The following is a 17,504-nucleotide window of genomic DNA, read 5'->3' as shown; positions in this document are numbered from 1 at the left end:
ACTTAATTTATGTGAAGCATTTGTTATCTGAGACTAACTTATTCCCACTTACTTTAGAAGGAAAAGTTCTAGAAGAGTAGTTTCCTAACATAAGCACCCAGATAGGTTGCCTGAGATTTCGATGGCTTATATATCCGGCAGAAGGTCCAAATAAACATCCTTTTTAAATTTTTGAACTTCATGTGTGAAGGCAGATGCTCTATTAGTATTGGTTTTAGTATGCAGAATGCAGGACTAAATATGTATTATTTTTTCCTGAATTTTTCTGGAGATGTCCAAGACAATAGACTTCCCTTTCACAAACTTGTGAAGAATGATCTAGTAAATGGAATGTGGATACTCATATCTGATTTTTGAACATGCAAAAATAATAGTATTTTTCAGAGTTTCTTGATAGCACAGAATGATCAATGTTTATTTCTTTCTTTTACTGTTGTTTTTCAGCTTTGTTATTTTTTATTTTGTTTTCTCCAGTTCTTTAAATAGAGATAAATGCATGCATTTTTTCATGACAAAATACACATAGAATTAAAGTGATTGATACTTTTATTTTCTGATTTCTTAACCATCCTGTTCTAATTTAATTTCATTTTGTTTTCAAGTTGTGATAACTTCATTTTGGAAAATAACAGTGTGGGATTTTCTTCCTCTTTTTCCCATTAAAAACTCTAGGAAAAAAAAGAGTGGCTGAAAGAAAGGTTGCTTTGCTAAAACTTAATGGAAAAATAAAATGACTTATTTATGTTTGTAGCCTGCGTGCCTTACTATTGAAAAGGTCCAGCCTTCATAGTTCTTTTCACTTTGCAGGATTTCAAGCAGTGCAGAGTACTGGTAGGGTGCTGAGTTGCTGGCCTAATGAGTAGCCGTTTATATCTGAGGTGTGGGGATGGTCAGTGTGAGTACACAAAGCTATAAACACACGCTGGTTTGTGTGGAAGGCTTAATGCTTCCATTCCTCATTATTTCTGTCTGGACCGTTTTACGATAAACTGGTAGTTCGGATATGGACCCAAATTCACAAAGCTGTTAGGATCTTAGATCCCATCAACATAAGATAAACAAGAAATTTCCTGTTTCTTTAGAGGGATGAAATAATAAGTAGTAGTTAAAAAAACTAAAAAGTAATCAATAGGTCATAGGCATTTAAACACCTTTGTGATTATAGGCATTTGATTCCTTATTGCCAAGGAATTCTCATTCCACCCAGAGCAGTGATGAGCTATTTTGGGGTCACACAGCAGAAAGAATAAAGTAGTGTTAATACTAAAATATAAAAATAAAATAACATCATGAAACCCACTTTTTTTCATTTTTTTATTGGCTAGCCTATCAGTGGCTCTTAAGAGATGTTTACCAGCTGTTAAATACACAGCCTTTGTAAGACATTAGATAGAAACGGGAAAATCTTCCCCTGATTCTTTTTCCTGCAGTAGTGATTTCCTCTCCCTTTCTTCCCTGTGTGGCTTGTTAAGAATTCGGCAGCAGGTTAAACAAGTGGACTTGTTTGCTAAGAGCTGAACACAAACGCAACATTTGAAGAAGTGATTCTTTTTGCTTTGATTTAAATAGATACTTTAATGTAACGGTTACAGTGGAAAGCCTGGACTCGGGTGTAAGGATTTTTCTTAATCTTTTTTGATTTATAATATTTCAGTAATTAGTAACCTGTTGATATTATTAAATATCAGGAAATATGTCTATGTTGCCCCAAAAGTCTTTTTTTTTTTTTTTTTGAATAGTCAAATTATTAGAGTTTAGCAAAATAAAATATTTGCACGTGCAGTCATATTTAGAATTGAAGCAAACAATATGTCAGGAGACATTTTGAAGGAACATTATTTTAACATCATAGTATTACAGTAAGATTTTGATAAGCCAATAATATTTTACCCATTGCTTTCTTCCCAGTAACTGCAGTGTCTTTTACTTCCTTCTGATGAACACGTGATGTTTGACACTAAAAAGCAAAAAGTATGAAATAAATGACAGTGTTCAACTCATAGTTACTTAAGTACGTGCTATGAACATTGACGAGGTAAAGGGCATAGCAGAAAATACATTGCTCCTGTTGAGCTATTACTCTATAAAAACATAAAAAGGAAAAATGAAGCTTTGATTTGCTTCATAAACAGCTAAATGAGACGCAATAATCTCTTGTTGTTACAGATTCCTTTTAATGTTAATTTCAATAGTATGTCTTTTCAGGAAACAGTTGAAGTATTTTTGAAACATCCTTCTGTAAAAGATGACTCGGATCTTGAGGGAAGAACATCCTTCATGTGGGCAGCTGGCAAAGGCAGTGATGATGTCATTAGGACTATGCTGACTTTAAAATTGGATATTGATATCAATATGACAGACAAATACGCTGGCACAGGTAAGATGCTTTACAATAAAGATCCGCTGGATGTTTCCAGCTTGTTAGAAGCTGTATTAATCTTTTCCTGGATGTGTACCTTAATTCTGAAAATATTTCTGCATTAGTTTAATTACGTGTGTGAGTTGTTTCTTTGCCTTATTGAGGGAAAGAAACAAATCTTTTCTGCACAGATTGGACCAGTTCATTTGAAACAGTAAGAAGAAGAAATGTACTGCTATACTGCTATTTAGTTGGGTCCATAATCCTGGGAAAGGAAGAGTTGGTCTGTATTTTGAAGAATAAAATGAACTAAAATTGCATAAAAAGCCCTCTCTGAAAATGCCTGTTAAAAAAAATTCAGTAAAGAAATACTTTGAAACAATATAGAGCAAACTAACCAGTGAGGTGGGTAAATTATCAACATGAAAATCTTAAGTACCATAGTTATCTGTAATGATACTGTAGTAAAGATTACACCTGTTGCACTTCTGTTGTCCAAACAAGAGGGTTATACTTGATAACCCCAAGTTTATCATCCCATTATCTGCCCAAAGGAAAGATAGGTACGCAGCACAGCGTTTCAGAATTCAAACATGCCAGTCATGAAATTCCAAATTTGTGAATGTGAATTTATCTCCTTTAAAGAAAAATTATAAGAATTTGTGGTAGAAATATTGTACCTATTTAGTACTTTCAGCAAAAATAGAATAAGAGTTCTGACAGAGAGACAGGCGTTGAAGGGTATATGTATTCAACAGTGTTGGAAATGCAGGTAAAAGTAGTGCAGCTGTATAGTGTGCTGATGACATCTGAATAAAAAAAGAGGAGAATGTGGATATATTGGGCATAAATTGGAGGGGTTTGGTAGCAGGGGGATGCAGGGGTAAACTCTGTGGGAAGAGGTTGTGAACCAGTCACAGCTGCCAGTCACAGCCAGGTCACAAATTTAGAAGTTAAGCGCAAAAATGTATATCTACGTATAATAAGTAGTAAAACAATAGCCAAGATGATAGTCAGAGCACACACCCATGAATAATACAGTAGAGGGCATTTCTCCTGAAAAGAAAACTATGCTATATTAAACAAACAAGAATGTATATTGCAATGTTTGTTTACATAATTTTTAATTTATTTGTTTTAAGGTATACTTAAGCATTATGTTTTGGCTGCACACACACACAAACTAGCCTAAGCTGCAGCTTAGATTTAGGGAACTTGCAGCATAGATCTGTCCCAACCAAGAAATAATGATACGAGTTTAACAGCTTTTCTCTTTTCAGATCACACTTTGAATTACATACAAATGGTAAATAAATGCAATGTCAGGGCTGTGTGGTTCAGGATTTGAAAGATGCCGTGTATGAATATTACTTTCATATAAAAAGATGGAAATTTTTATTTCCTTTGGCTGTATGGGACGTCTTTACACAAAAAGCCAAATACAGTTACCAGAAAATTTTATTTAAATATCTGAAGTCTTGCTTTCCTTACAAATTAACACACAAAAAAAATCAGTCTTTCCAAGTTATGAGAGTTTGTAATTTTTGAGTTTAAGAAATTGTGCAACAATAAAATCTCAGTCTTTGTGTTTGATGACTTTACAAATTACATACTCTACCATTTTAGTCTTGTTTCATCTTTTCTCAGTCTCACCTATATTTGCTTCTTCCTGACAGGTCCCTTTTAAATAGCTCACAGAATTTGTTTCAGACCTTAAGGTGCCATGATGTTGTAGTTACTGTACAAATCTCCTTACAAAGGGTTTTCTTCTTTGCAGTCCATAATCACATACTGTGTTTCTGAAATTACTCAGGTGTGGGTTTCATGCTTGAATAATTCAGGTGGTTGGGTTTATTATCTTTCGGTCTTAAGCCTTTCATAGCAGTGATGTGTAATCACCTTTTAATCTTGATTTTGTTGTAGAGCTTTTAATCCAAGGAAACGAATGGATTTTCCATTTACTTGAAACCACGGTTGTGTAGAACACACTAATAGTCTCAAAGTGGGGAACTGTGCCGTTCGTCGCTTGCTGTCGGGCAATCCAAATTTTACCATAGTGCAAGCATGTGCAGTAGCATGGGCTTTATTTTAGTGAGCTGTAAACTTAAAAGGAAGCCCACCAGTAAATCACTCTCTCATTTCAGATCTGTTTTTTTTTCCGAAGGTTCTTAATCATTCCCAAGTTTTGGTGAGGGAAAAAGTAGCATTGTATTCTGATGGGGAAACTATGCAGTAATAGAAAATAGCGTACATGCCACTGTTCCTGGGAGACAGTTGCTGAGGAGAGTTCAAGGTTGTGTTTTTCTGACTTTTGTGTGCCAACTCGGTTAAGCTCAGTTATAATGTTGCGTTAACGCAGCCTTTTGCTTTTGCTTAAAAAGAGCAAGCTCTCCATTCAGCTTTGCTAGAACATCGAGACTCTTCGTATTGTGTAGGAGAATGACACCAAGGGAAAGGAATTTCCCTCTTCTCAGAGATTAGCGCTGCAGGAGCATTACAGGGGCAGCTTTATAGCTCTGCGTCACTGCCTACAATGGAGAGGGCTCTGTCTGTCGGCTGAACAAAGGGCCTATTGTGACCAGCTGGCCGAAGAATCTCTTCAGTCACCGTGACTCCATCACAGAAAATTTGGCTTACAAGAAAATATTGAGCACAAAGTCCGAAACAAGATGCCTGCGTCAGAATGAGTGATAGGGGGGAAGAACCAGCCAAGCTGACACAGCAGCTCTTTTTCTATTGTATTGTTATACACACCCCATGTGTCATCTGATGGAGTGGTTTACTGCCTTTGGTTTCATAAGAAATGCAGTACAAAAACCAGAACCTAGGGTTTACTGTGAGGTCAGACCATGAAAACCAGGCCCAGACAAATGTACGAAGTGGCAGGGATCTCGTTCTTGTCAAATTTCTACTGAAAGACAACCCACTGGCCTACGTACTGCACATCTTGAAGTTTACAGTTATTTTTCAGGAGTGTGATGAGTGTCCGTGTGCTTTTTACATGCAACAGTTAAACATCAGTGTGATTGTAAAGGCATGATTTCAATTAATAAGGCAGCACTTCTCATACTGTCTCTGGCTGTGACCCCAGTTCTTGTAGGGAGGGCCTCATTTGTCTGTATCACAGTCCAGTTACTATCGCTAATTTTGAAAATCTGTTTTAAGGCAACACACTTCAGCTGGATATGATTCATGGACAGTAGGAACAACCTGTGCATTTTAGCGTGGCAGGTTATGCTGGGTTACTGTCTCATAAGCAGTGTGAAGCTGGTACCAGTAGTAAACAGTAGCAAACCTAAAAAGCCTGCCTGTTTTGATATGCTGGCTTTGGTTCAAGAAGCAATTCCTTCTAACACCGGCCTTTGTGGTGTGCCTTTCTGTATAATGCCTCTGCTGGATCCTGACCCTGCCTGTCTTAACATTAAACAAGTACAGGCACGTAGGTACTGTTTACAGCCCCACATTCGCTTGCTTGAGCGGACTGAATTCTCACCATGGATGAATATTTGTGAAATTTCATGGGGAAATATGAATTCACTTCACTAAATGCACATTTATGAGTTGCACTGTTTTGTATTTTCATTCTAAATTATTTTGATTTTGTCATCTGTGAAATATTCTACATGTAAGGCAGTATGAGAATGTAGATTATCTGATTTGATTGCTGACCACAGGAAATAATTAAAAGCCTTTTGAAATCAAATTGTAAGTGAAATCACCAGTATGCATGTCCTCCATTGGTTTGAAATCTCATTGCTATGTATAGTTTTCCTTCAAAAAGAACACCGAACTGGTTGGTTTGGTATTTCGTTTTCCTCAGCTCCGGCTGCCAGTGCCAGCAGGATGCTGTGTTAGCTGATAGCAACTTCAGTTGTAGGACACCACGTCTTTACCTCTGAGGTCTTACTCTGCTAAGGTAGCTCTGTGTTATTTGTCGTTTTGGACTCAGTGAAGTCTACGTACGATGAGAAGGCAAAGAAAACTACGTAAGAGTAGGAGTCTGCAGAATCAACTTTGCATAGTTTTTATACAACTGAACTTCATAAATTGTAGGGATGAGACAAAATGTGGTATCTGGTCTGTGTATCATATTTTTCTCTTTTCTGAAGAAAACAGGGAGGTGCAGGTACTGTGTGAGATGTGATGGCCTTGCTACGTAATTTTGTGTAAAATTTTCTCCAAGTAATTTTGAAAAAAACCACCTGAGTGGTCATCTGAAGTTTTAATTGAGACAGCTTTGCTTATTTGAAAGAAAAAAAAAAAAGGTATTTTCATGAAAACATTGAAGAAATAATGAAAGCTTTCTTTCACTGGCAGTGGACAGTTTCATTTCCATTGGGGTGATGTAAGAAATGCCACAAAACAGAGGCAGAAGTAGATCATGTTATGTTCTCTTCATCAGAAGCTGTTAACCTTCCACAGATCCTCAGTATATGCCAATCTTGGTGGTGTTAAGGTTAAAATTCCTATTTGTACAAGTTAAAACCCATGTTTCAGGGATAACAGTTTTTCTGCTTATCGCTCTGTTGCTTGTATGGCATGGAAATGTGGTTAGTGATCACTTGTTATCATTCTTCAGTTTCTTATGGTTGAAAAGCACTTTTTCCCCCAAGTGGTTGAAATTAATTTTTATTTTGACTGTTCGACTTGTGAACCTCCAAAGCTCATGATATTGTGATTTCTTTTTCCTTTTACTTTATTTTTTTAGCGTTACACGCTGCTGCCCTTTCCGGCCATGTCAGCACAGTGAAACTGCTCTTGGAACATAACGCACAGGTAGATGCTTTGGATGTAATGAAACATACCCCGCTTTTCCGAGCCTGTGAGATGGGACACAAAGAAGTGATACAAACACTTATTAAAGGTCAGCTGTTATGAATTTTCAAACCTGTTCAGAGTTCTGGTGCTGCTTTCTGCGGGACTGGGAAATAAACAGCACACTGAGCAAGAGGTGGGGTAGAAAAGTACTTCTCTAAAGCAGTTTTTCTCTGTAAGTACCCTTTGTGGAACAGCGCTAGTAAATGTAAAAGGTATCAGAACGTTGTGCAAAATGGCTAGAAGAGTTAAATATAAAACTTTCAAAATTGGGATAGTTCTTTTCACAGCTCTCTTCTGCTTAAGCCTTTTCACGTACGTTCTAGTCTGTCAAATTGCCTCCTCTCCCCCCAGCAAGTAATTGGTTTTCTTTCTTTTTTTTTTCTCCAGTAAATAAGACTAAATTAAGCTTTCTTCTCTTTTGTGAGAAAGAATTCTTAGGCTGCTTTGAAGACTTTTTGACTATTTAAATGAATCTTTATTTTTTTAATGAAGGTAGCTATCAAAAATCCTAAATCATTAATATTTTCCTCTAGTTGGTTTTTATAAGCAGTATTTTATTTGTAGACAGAAATAAGATTTAACAACTTACACAGTTTTGGATAATTGTAAAAACTCTGCTGAAGTTTTTGCTGAAGAACGGTGGTATTTTAGATGCAAAATTCTGTCATTTTAGCTTCACAGAAAAGTTCTGAGTAGCTGGAAGCAGTCTCCCTCCTACTTGAGCTGCTGTCCCATTTATGGACAGTTGAAGTATCCAGGTTGACAAGTTGCAAATTTTCTGTCTACCAACCTTTATTACTGAAAAGCTTATTACTGAAAGTCCTTCCTTCTGTGATCTGCCGGGCATATTTTAACCTCCTTTTAAGTTCTTCCTCCCACCCCCTATGTCATTTAGCTTTTATAGATGCAAAAAACTTGGTTATCAGAATCCGAGTTATTTTTAATTAAATATTTTATGATGTAGACAGTCATTGTTGCTCGTTGGCTCAAGTTTTATATTTGTGGAGTTTTATTTTTGTATGGAGGTTTTACATCTTACAAGAACACATAGAGAAATCAATTATCTGCATAAAAGAGTCTTAGCATGCTTGAATTTTAAAAAAAAATCAAGTTTTTTAAGAAGTAATTCTTAACTGTGAATATTTTATCTTGTCTGCTTTGGAGATTTAAAAAGATATTTCATCTGAAGTCTAATTTTCAAAAGTTATTTTGCTGTTAAGAAATAGAAGTTTCACTGAAAATTAATAGGCCTGAAATAAATAAAGGCTAGGTTTTTCAAGGGCATTTGACAAATCTGGAGATTCTGAAGCATCTGCAAGCATACTTACCAGCTTGTAAAAAAGTTAGATGCCAGACCCTCACTGAAGCTATCTCATTCCCAATTAATTTTGATTTAGGTTTTGGGATTTGAGTAACGAAGTTACTTTCAGAAATATTTCTCTGAATTGTCAGTTTACCAAATAAGTTCTAGTTGAACATAAACTTATCCTTTTTTTTTTTTTTCTTTTCATTCAAAAGTATTTTCTTTTTTGTGTTCAAAAATGTATTTGTTGTTACAGGGGGAGCAAGAGTAGATTTGGTGGACCAAGATGGCCATTCCCCCCTTCACTGGGCAGCCCTGGGAGGAAATGCTGACGTGTGCCAAATCTTGATAGAAAATAAAATCAACCCTAATGTGCAGGATTATGCAGGTAGAACACCTTTGCAGTGTGCTGCTTATGGAGGTTACATTAACTGCATGGTGGTGTTACTGGAAAACAACGCAGATCCAAATATTCAGGATAAAGAGGTATGTTGTTCTTCACTGGGCTATCTAATTAACTTCAGAGTAACTGTAAGTCAAAACGTTTTCCTTTTCTTCAAGGTCATTCTCTTTTCTGGGACATAGAAGCATCTTTGCTGCTGTTTATCATGACATAGTTTTTCCTATGGCTTCACTTGTAAAATCGTGAATGAAAAGTAATATTTAAATGTGCAGCATGAATTAAAGATTCATATTTTTCTGTATCACTTCTGACTTTCCCTTGTCAAAGTGTGATCTTATGAGGAGTCATATTGATCGTCTGATTTCTTAACTTCTATCATTCCTTATTAACAGCTGACATGAGAATGTGATTTTATAGTCTGTAATACGTTTCTTCAGCGTAGAGATAGAGCAAGTAAGATATTTCAAGTGAGATTGCACAAGAACTGCTTCAATTACTTATCCACATAAGCATCCACAAATATATCACTCTTCTGGGTGAAAATAAAAGAACACTAACTAGTTTGTATGTTCTTTTGTGCCATTATTCAAGCAGTAAGTGAAATTAGGAGCCAGAATAATTGTGCAACATGTAACAGTTTTCTTTGTTATATGACATAATTTCTTAGAAGTTGATGGAACTTCATCAGTCGGAAAAATTTCACCCAATTTGTTAAACTTTTCTGTAGCTATTCATTGTAGGGCATAGATAATTCCAAGTAGTGGAGAAGTGGTTTTTATTATGAGTTCTACAGAGCACGCTGGGGAGATTTTTCCAACCTGCTACCAGCTCTGTATAGCATCACCTTGAGCACAGCTGAACACATCAGCTCCACCTATTTCACACAGAGACACTGTAACATGCTGTTTCAGCCTTTGGGGTTCAGGAGGCGGCTTGCTAGCACTGAACTCAGAATGTCTTCATGTTTTTCTATGGTACCCAGCCTTCTAGGTATTTCCTGCATTTGGAGTTCAGAAAAGCAAGACACAGAGGGGAGGCATGGCCTGGAAGTGAAGGGAAATATCTGTGTTTTGTAGATATTAACAGAGCCTGAGGTATTCATATTGTGGTCTGTGATCCCAGTCCCAAGAGTGGTCATATACGAGCTGGCCGTGTATGGAGTTCAGCTTGAGAGTTGGGCTTCTGTTTCATGTGAGAGAAACTACACTTCTGAGATCAAGCGCGACTTGAAAGCACAGCTGGAGACTTTCTTTGTTTGCCTGGGCTGATGAGCTTTCCTCAAACTTCACCTGCTTTTGAATTGTTGTAATTCTTTCAGTCTTGTCACAGTGTTTTGGAGCAGCCTAGAAAACAGTCTGAACTGCAAAGGTTGATGAGAGCTGCTTCAGACCTGGGTGGCATAGCTCCAAAGAAAGCAACTGTAGAGCTAGTCTCCTAATGCTGTTTTTCATCTGCTTTAAGTGAAAAAGCACTAGGGTTGTAATCTTGTTCTTAAAAAAAAATTTTAAAGTTATTTCATTTTTAAGTGCTATATTCTTTTATTTTAACAAGGAAGTTTATTTAGAAGAATTAGTTTGTCCTTCATGTCCAGAAAAGCATTGAATTACAGTATGATTTACAACCTTTTCTTGTGGCGTGATAGAGTTTGGGGATAATACTTATTTTTGTTCTGTTCTATTGTTTACAGGGAAGAACTGCTTTGCACTGGCTCTGTAACAACGGCTACCTTGATGCTATTAAGTTGCTGCTTGGTTTTGATGCTTTCCCTAATCATATGGAGAACAGCGAGGAGAGGTATTGCTTGTCTGAATGCATTATTTTGTACTTTAGCAAAAGTAGTACCTACCCATTTAAATGTTAAGTGTTCAGATATTGCCAGACAATCATGGTCTTCTATCTAAAAGGAGTGCTGTAATCTTGGGTTTCATTGTAAGCAGCTTTTCTAATGTGAAAAATCTCTTCTTTAAGTAAGACATTCCAACTTCAATTGTTTATCATTTTTGAACCTTGAACTTACAGAGATTTCTGCTAGTATTTACTCATTCTAGTCTTGTTTGAAATTTTAAAGATCTTTTTCATTTATATGAAGTTGACAGTGGATATGTACGGACAAAGGATGAAAAGGCATTTCTGCTGCTGTTGGAGTAGACTGGAATTTTTCCTTTCTATTTGGTAGGCATACAGTGAGAAGAAAGAAAACAGGAGAAATATAATGTTATGTTTTAAAATAGTGATTACAGATTACCTGGTGGTTAACTGTATTCTAAAGGCCTGGTTTTAAAAAAAATTCCTCCTATAATCATAAAGAGACAGTACATTTGCATCTCTTTTCTTTGTCTTTCATTGACATATAAATAATAGTTTTTTAAAAGTGATTTGGGTTGTGGAGTTCAAATTAGTCACCTGACTGTGAACATAATTACTATTAGCACAAATCTATAATGCCTTTTTTAGAGTAGATGACCTCGTCATAATTATAAATAAAATTATGTTCGGTATGCCTACAAATTTGAATATTTCAACATTTAAAATAACTTAAGTCTTTGAAACCCCATATTTTAGTGCTAAATTTGAGACTTTCATACTTATCGCAGTTTTTAATTGCTTTCTTCTCCCATCATTTCTCTTTTGTTCTCTACTCTAAACCACTCAGATCTCTCTTCCTTTTCTGTTCTTATTTTTTATTGAAAAACACAAATGAAAGTATAAGTAGTTCCTAATGAAGTGGTGCCAGTGCTTTCTTTAGTAATTTTTGATAGAAAATGAAATAAACAGTTGTAATTAAATTACTCTTAATAAGTAAGATTAAAAGCCACTATTTTGCCAGAAAGGAGGCTGCTATTTTCCTTACTTTGTAGAAATGTACTAATGACGCTCAAATGTCAGGAAAAGACCTTAGCTGGTCTTTTCCTGCAGTCATTCAGTTAGTATCTATTTCTGTTTCCCTTCTGGCGTTAGTATATGTTCTTATGTATAAACCTAGATTACTCAAAATATGACTAGCAGTATTCCAAATGCCAGCCCTTAAGCGCTGGTCCATGTGCAGAACAAAACAGATCCCCAATATTTCTAGATGAATCAGTCTTTAAATATAATTCTCTTAAAAATATATATAGTATATAAAAATTGCACAATTGTCTCTTAATAGACGTCAACAAAGCCTGTTTTATTGTTAAGAGTTCGGAAGTTTGGAAAGTGGAAAAATCAAGTCGAGTGTTGTAAGAGCGAGTAAAAATAACCTCATGGATATGGTTCTTCTGTAATTGGATGAAATGGGTTTTTAATCAGTAACAATTTCACCAAATAGTAATTTTTTTCCCCAGTATACCAATAGAAAGAAACTTCCATTCTTCACTTTCTTAGAGTGCAGTATGAGATACTAGTTCAAAATTCAAACATAGTGGTTAAAGCTAAATAGGTTTGTGAAAAGATGGAGCTGAGATTGCATCTAGGATTTTAAGCTGCCCACTTGCTTACAGTTATGTGATCAAGTGCTGGTCTGGAGGGTGACAGGTTTGTTGTTCTTTGCAAATTTCTTTTGTAATCCAACTTGATGTCCTGGGTGCATCCCGTGATGCCAGGCTGGCTGCTGCTTGACCAACTTCATGCTAAATTATGTATAAAAGCTGATGGCTGATGTCTTCTTTGCGTGTTTTCCTGTGAAGCCAGCTTGATTTAAAAGCTATCTGCTTTAGAGATAACCCGTGGAAAAGAAAATTTATAACACGCTTCGAACTGACACAATAGAATAATGGTTGGTTGTGAGGAGTGTGTGCGAGCAGCCTGGAACGGGTAGTGCCCAGTCATACAAACCCCTATTCATATTTGATTTGAGTGATTTTTTTTTTTTTTTTTTACTTTCAAATATAGCTCTGGGAGTTAGAGAGTCCATTTTTAAGAATACAGGTCTTCATGACTGGGATCCATAATATAATACATTGTCTTGGTACATACATGCTAGTAGCATAAAGTTTACTTTAGTACCTTTTGTACCTATTAGTTAAAATATTCCAAACTAGGTATACTTTAACAATGTGTTTTTCTGAAACGGGGTCCCTTCTGAAGTTCCCATTCCTGGGTTATCAAAAATCTGTATCTCTTTAAATGCTATCAGCAACACTCCTTGACATACAAATTTTCATGTTATGTCATTGTCTTTATTCCTGCAGACACTTCAGTTCAGGTACTGTTAATCCTTCCATCAAATCATTGCTGTGTGGCAAGTCCAATTGTGCTTTCTGTCTGTTTTTCTTTGCTTACCAGCATTGCGTCCTGGCAAGTTACCATCAAGAAGAGCCCTAATTTTCACAATCGCATGCGTTGACACTTGCTATTTGATAGTCTTGTATTTTATCGCCTTGACTATGGTTTGTGACTGATAATTTTCAGCCACTAAACGTCTTTGCCTAATGTTTCGGTGTTGGTGAGGGAAGTGTGTATATTTTTGCTCCTGAGTTGACAATAGGAATTTTGGGAATTATTTTTAAATAATCTTTGACACCATTAAAAAGCAAAGCCATTTAATATTTTAAGCACCTGCCTCCATTTGAAAACAGACTTAAGTCTTCCTAGTGATTTTTTTAAAAAAAAAAGTTATCCCTTGATGCAGGTATAATCCTGCTCCTTGGTCAGTCATGCTGTCCTCAGTCATTGTTATAGAGGCAAAGCCAGATTTGTCAGTGAATCTCTAGAACTTAAATTCATATGGAAGTAACATAAAAATGTTTTATCTTGCTTTTTATTTAAATGATATTTCTACACGGGAACCTAAATAACACAATTTTAAGATTGCTTGCCTAAAGCAGTTAATTCTATGGATAGGTTTTGGAGGATTTTGTTCCAACACTTCATATAGCCTGCTCCCCCCCCGCCCCGTATATTAGGAGGCTAAAATAAGCCTTAAAGATAGTCACAGCATGTAGAATGAGTAAGACAGGGAACTAATATTAAAAAATTAGTAAAACAACCTACTGAAAACAGTGTTTAATCAGTCTTCATACTAGAAGTTGCCGTATGAAATGAGGATGAAGTAAATGCACGTTACAGTTAGAATTCTTGTTCAGTGATAACTGTTGTGGTGTTTTGTTTTGTTTTGGTTTTTTTAGATATACTCCACTTGATTATGCCTTGCTTGGTGAACACCATGAAGTGATTCAGTTCATGTTAGAACATGGGGCTCTCTCTATAGCTGCCATACAGGATATTGCTGCTTTCAAAATTCAGGCTGTCTACAAAGGATACAAAGTTAGAAAGGCTTTTCAAGAGAGGAAGAATCTTTTAATGAAACATGAACAGCTGAGAAAAGATGCTGCTGCCAAGTAAGTCTGAGACTTGAAATCTACTCTGGCAAATAGACGTTTGTCATAAGTTAGTACATATCAATGTATGATTTTATCTGTTGCTCATCATCACTGATTGTTCCTCTTCGTAAAATTCATGAAACTGTAGGAAGCGTATAATGGATTTTTTTCCATATGCTTACAGATGGAAATTATTTTCCAGGTAATCCCAAATTAAATAACAAGCTTTATATATAATACACAAAAACAAGGCAAAATACCAAAAGCTGAGAAAGTAGCATGTTAGCATCCATGAATCTTTACCTGATACTGTCTATTATGATAAAAAGGCTTGGAAAACACTTATCACTGTAAAGTAATGTAAATAATTATTGACCTATCAAGTCTTTGATACCAGTTTTGAAAATAAATTAGTAAGTAGATGAAGAAAAAAAAAAACAGGAAAAGCCTGGTTTAATAAGTCTTAACTTACAGTTTCACAGAGGTTGTGCTTTTCTAGCAAGCTGAACTCCTGGATTTTATTTGCAACATCTGTCTTGGCAGTGACATTCTCTGCACTTACGTGTTATGCTCTTGAATTAGAGAGTTACCATGAAATCATTATATTACATTATAGATAACTAACATATGCAATTGAAATAATTATTCGTAAGATGTGTAGGTTCTGACTGAGTTTCTACCCTACTTAAATGAGCTAACGGTAGCAAAGTGGTGAAATTCTAGAATCAGAAGGTATGTAAATGATCATCAAAATACTTTGCTTGCTTGCTTCCTTACAATTCATTATATGAAGAAGAACAAATTAGCATCTGGTTTCTCTTGAAGAAGTCTGATTCTGGAATGAAACGAACATAACAGTCTGAAAAGATTATTGCGTGATTTTTCTAGTATTATTTCTGTAAAGAAAGCTCATATGAATAAATAGACAACATAATTATTGCACCTAGAGGTATTTTTGTGGCATCTGTGTATCATAGACAAAGTCAGCTGCACTCTGCTGTATTTCAAAGTTGGTAGTTTGATGTTCTGCATAACTGGCCAGTCTGACCTTCATTTGGTTTGAATGCTGCTACTACTCTACTGGTTACTAATTGTTAATGACCAGTAAGAACCAAAGCTAGAAATACCAGGTAACTACTCTCTTGCTCATGTCTTTAGATCCTAAAGTTGTAACTTGAAGCCCTCCTACTATTTGCCTTTTCTGATGAAGTCAGGAGGAGTCAAACCCATGCGTGGAGAAGTTGCCTTTGAAAGTACCCTGCATATCTTTCTTATGTATTTCTTTTTAATTTGGAGGAATCTGCTTCTTGCTGTGTGGTCATAACTGACTTTAGCAAATGAGATAATTTTATTCTTTGTGATGACAGTCATTTTTAGAAGAATCTGTGATATCCCATCTAGAAGATTAAATGAGAAGGGATTGCCTCATGGAAATTTGGGGGTGTTTTTGTCATTGTTTTCCTTTGTGAGTTTCTGATGTACTTTCTGAAACTTACTAAGCTGCTGTTGATTTGTTTGAAAACAATAGAAACAAAGTCTGTGTACCAAATACCATAAAAACAGAATTAAAATACAATTGGAGTGTACAAGCAAATCAAGTTGTCACATAACAAATTTTATTTAATTGCAATTTTATGATCTGTAATAAACTGGAGGGGACATTATGTTGTCATCATTTTGCGTACCCATCTGTGCATTCCACAGCTAAAATTGGCCAGGGTGTTGCTACATACAAAAAACTAATATCCCTACTGATGTTTAAAAATCTGCTCTCCAGATAAAAGTAGACATTATGTGGGAATCCAGAATGATGGCGAACTCCTAGATTTAAACCCCAGCTCCCAACTATTTCAGTGTTTGTATTTAAAACTTGCTTTGTAGTATGTTATTTTAGAGAGTATCACTAGTATAAATCATTCCTAAGTCTGCATGGTTTTAATTAGTGTTTTCTTTTTCTTCTTTTTTTTTTAACAAAAAGTCACCCAACGTCTCATACCTGTATTATTTTCTGGTAAAGTTACATTCACTGTATTCAATGCCTGTGAAATACTTCTATACATATTGAACAAACCTATGTCAAAGAAATGGTAATTTATAAAACGCAGATTGATGCAGGCCAAAACAACATGCGCACTATTATGTCCTCGAGCAAAGAGACATATCAGGAGACCAATTTGGCTAAGGAGGGAAGTCATGACAGAGCTCTATTGTGAAAAGGCAGTGTGCAGGAGGTGGAAGCAGGGATGGGCTGCAAAGGAAGAGTTTAAAAACCTAGCTTGGTCATGTAGGGATGGTGTCAGAAAAGCCAAAATTCAAATGGAGCTGAGGCTTGCAGGGGATGTCCCAGGTAACAAGTTGAGTTTCTGCTTCTATGTTAATAGTAAAAGGCTGAGTAGGAAAATGTGGGCCTGTTGCTGAATGGTGTAAGTGATTTAGTGGCAACAGTCACAGGTGTCGTGGAAGTACTCAATGCTTTCTTTTCCTCGGTCTTCACCAAGAAGGTCTCCCAGGCCTCTGTGGAGAACTGCCAGCTATGAATGAGGATTAAGTCAGGGATCGCTTGAGTGAACGCAGCCCAGACAAGTACATGGGATCAGATGGGTTGCATCCAAAGGTGCTGAGAGAACTAACTGATGTCCTTAAAAGGCCACTTTCCAACATCTTTGGAAGGTCACAGAGGTCAGGGAAGGTCCCCAACGATTAGAGGAAGGCAAATGTTGCACACAACTTCAAAAAAGGGCAAAAGAACAATCTGGGGAACTGCAGACTGGTTGGCCTCACTTTGGTCCCGGGGAAACTTGTAACAGTCATAATTTGAAATGAGGGGTTTTGACTGGAAATAAAGAGAAATTTTTTCATCCTTGGGACAATCGAGCAGTGGAACGGGTTGCCTAAAGAGGTTGTACGGTCTCCATCCTTACAGGTTTTCAAGACCCAACTGGAAAAACCCTGAGCAACCCAGTCTGACAGTCTGACCTCATAGTTGCCCTTTTTTTGAGCAGGACGTTGGCCTTGATGACTTCCTGAGATCCCTTCCAATATGTGTTACCTTATGATCCTATGATCTTTTGGAAGAGGGCAATGTTGATGGGGCACATGAGCATTAAACATTTTAACAGCCATAAATGTAGCAGTATAATAAGTGCTCTTCTTCAGTGGGAGTGAAAGTAACTGGTTATTAATAGGTGGGATGGAGAACCTGGCAGGAGGGAATCAGTGCTTTAGGTGAGTAGCAATCTGGGAAGGAGGCATTTAAAAAAGTCAGACTACATACAGGTAAAATGATGGACTTCTAAAACTTTTTTACAAAAAGGCTGTTTT

General features: G+C 36.3%; 1 protein-coding gene across 8 annotated transcripts in view; it reads left to right on the top strand.

Moving 5' to 3' along the window:
• The window catches only part of INVS (inversin), a 101,446-nt gene that overhangs the window by 61,757 nt on the left and 22,185 nt on the right, over positions 1-17,504 (top strand). For all 8 annotated transcript variants that reach the window (XM_063326352.1, XM_063326351.1, XM_063326353.1 and 5 more), the window contains 5 exons: positions 2,206-2,377; positions 7,068-7,223; positions 8,737-8,966; positions 10,571-10,677; positions 13,989-14,201. In XM_063326352.1, coding sequence (XP_063182422.1) covers positions 2,206-2,377; positions 7,068-7,223; positions 8,737-8,966; positions 10,571-10,677; positions 13,989-14,201 — 878 coding nt within the window. The remainder of the gene's footprint in view (positions 1-2,205; positions 2,378-7,067; positions 7,224-8,736; positions 8,967-10,570; positions 10,678-13,988; positions 14,202-17,504) is intronic.

This window comes from Chroicocephalus ridibundus, chromosome 2 (genome assembly GCF_963924245.1).
Source record: "Chroicocephalus ridibundus chromosome 2, bChrRid1.1, whole genome shotgun sequence".
NCBI lineage: Eukaryota > Metazoa > Chordata > Aves > Charadriiformes > Laridae > Chroicocephalus > Chroicocephalus ridibundus.
Note: the sequence above shows the minus strand (reverse complement) of the source record. Positions and strands in the feature narration are given on the sequence as shown.